Source organism: Saprolegnia parasitica (assembly GCF_000151545.1).
Source record: "Saprolegnia parasitica CBS 223.65 unplaced genomic scaffold supercont2.623, whole genome shotgun sequence".
In the NCBI taxonomy this organism is placed as follows: Eukaryota; Oomycota; class Saprolegniomycetes; order Saprolegniales; family Saprolegniaceae; genus Saprolegnia; species Saprolegnia parasitica.
This window is the reverse complement of record NW_012157017.1, coordinates 2,150-4,569: the sequence shown is the minus strand read 5'-3', so window position 1 is coordinate 4,569 and position 2,420 is coordinate 2,150. Positions and strand designations below refer to the sequence as shown.

General features: G+C 56.7%; 1 protein-coding gene across 1 annotated transcript; it reads left to right on the top strand.

Annotated features, from left to right (window-relative positions):
* Positions 1-1,645: 1,645 nt before the first annotated feature.
* SPRG_22388 (hypothetical protein) lies at positions 1,646-2,361 on the top strand (the record flags this gene model as incomplete). Its single annotated transcript, XM_012356872.1, has 1 exon — positions 1,646-2,361. A coding segment is annotated over one exon (716 nt), but the record flags the coding sequence as incomplete, so codon positions are not given.
* Positions 2,362-2,420: the final 59 nt, after the last annotated feature.

Sequence of the window (2,420 nt, the reverse complement as noted above, 5' to 3'; positions counted from 1 at the left end):
GAATGGCCTTCAAGCGTGAGCTTGTCGGTCGTCAAGACATCCGGAAAGATGGTCGTGGCAGGCGCGTCCGCACCAAGCGCACCGGCCCATGCCTTGAGCTTGTCCGCGACCGTCTCCTTGATGTGCTCGACGACGGGCGCCGTACGCCACGATGGCAGCGTCCGGGAACGCGGCGTGGATCGTGTCAAGACCAAAGTAGTAGTCGGGGTCGCCGTGGCTCACGTAGATGGTTGTGAGGTGCTTGCCGCTGGCCTTGACGAGGTCGACGACGGCCTGCGCCTGGGTCTTGCCAAACTGCGCGTTGACGAGGATCGCGTCCTTCTGGCCCGTGACGAGCACGGACGAGACGGGGAAGATAGCCTCCTTGCCGGGGCTGTACGAGGTGAGGTTGAGAGCCGAGTCGCCGCAGTAGGTCGTGGCAGACGTGGCGGCGGCGGCCATCAAGGTGAGAAGGGCGGAGAGAGGGTTCATTGTGCTTGACAACAAGTAAATTGAAGAATGAGGTGTTGAGATGCGATCGCTGTTTTGGCAGCGCGACACTCTCGTCCTTGTGGAGTCGGGTCGTTCAAAGGAAGACATGTGACAACATATGTTCGAAAGACCCTTTCGCACTGACGGTGAAGACGAGCACAGCTGAACGCTCGAAAAAAAGAAGATTGACGCAAGCTTCGATAAAACGGACCCTTTGCCAAGGCTACGCGGGTGGATGGTAGTGCAAGCTTACGTTGAATAACACAGTGCTCTCCGGGTCTGCTTATGTTGGTAGAAATAAGATCTGACGTATTCGCGCACTACGATCTGGCCCTTCGATGCCACTGTGCTGATACCATTGTATGAGACGAAACGTCCGCTTGAGAAAGATCACTGCCTTGACGCATTGACAGGTCGCGTCCACAAAGCGATATAACTCTCAGTGAGATGACTAAGAACAGAAGACAGATTGAACCTTATCAACACCAAGGTACTTTGTAGGACGATATGATCTTATGGCCGCTTATCCTTGGTCAAAGTGTGGTTCAAGATGCCAATACCGATCTCGGCGATGGACTCGTGGTTTCTTGCGACAGAGATTTATCGAATACTCTAGTGTGTAATGAGTTATCAAGTCTATCCCATGCCGAGATGTACAATACTCCGTAGTTTTCATTCGCATCAACGCATGTCCACGTCGCTGCCGGCACGGGTCTCTATTGTTGCCTCGACGACAAAGACTGGTTTTTGACTACTTGTCAAGCGCATACACAGAGCATTCGTCGAGCGCATCCTTGAGCTAGATCCAACTTGGTCCATTGGCCTAGGCTGACACAAGAACAAGAGCATATCAAAGCATAGTATGGTGCTTCTCATACACGCATGCAATACGGAGGAGACAACGTCACACAGCGACACCCGCTGTAGCAGTCACACAAAATTGCACACCGTACGGAATCCAGAGACATTCCTTCCCGTGACGACGACGGAAGACTGGCGCTCCGCACGTGTTCGACCGTGTCTTCATTTGAACGATGCTACTCACGGTCTTATGGTGAGCGGTGATGCGCTGCGGTTCGGAAGCTAACCCCAAGAATAACGGTTGGCAATCGACGACGACCTAAACGATCGCATCTCAACACCTCATTCTTCAATTTACTTGTTGTCAAGCACAATGAACCCTCTCTCCGCCCTTCTCACCTTGATGGCCGCCGCCGCCACGTCTGCCACGACCTACTGCGGCGACTCGGCTCTCAACCTCACCTCGTACAGCCCCGGCAAGGAGGCTATCTTCCCCGTCTCGTCCGTGCTCGTCACGGGCCAGAAGGACGCGATCCTCGTCAACGCGCAGTTTGGCAAGACCCAGGCGCAGGCCGTCGTCGACCTCGTCAAGGCCAGCGGCAAGCACCTCACAACCATCTACGTGAGCCACGGCGACCCCGACTACTACTTTGGTCTTGACACGATCCACGCCGCGTTCCCGGACGCTGCCATCGTGGCGACGGCGCCCGTCGTCGAGCACATCAAGGAGACGGTCGCGGACAAGCTCAAGGCATGGGCCGGTGCGCTTGGTGCGGACGCGCCTGCCACGACCATCTTTCCGGATGTCTTGACGACCGACAAGCTCACGCTTGAAGGCCATTCGCTCGAGATCCGCGGCCCCGCGGCCCGCAGCTACGTCTGGATCGAAGACCTCAAGGCCGTCGTCGGCGGTGTCTTGCTCGAAAACAACATCCACGCGTTCATGGCTGACACGCAGACGCCCGAGTCGCACACCGAGTGGCTCGACGCGTTGGCCGAGATCCAGGCGCTCAAGCCCAGCGTCATCGTGCCGGGCCACGCGATCGTCGGTGATGTCGCCGACATTGACTCGCCCGCGTTCACGGCCAAGTACATTCGCGACTTTGACGCTGCGACGGCTACGGCCAAGAACAGCACGGACCTCATTG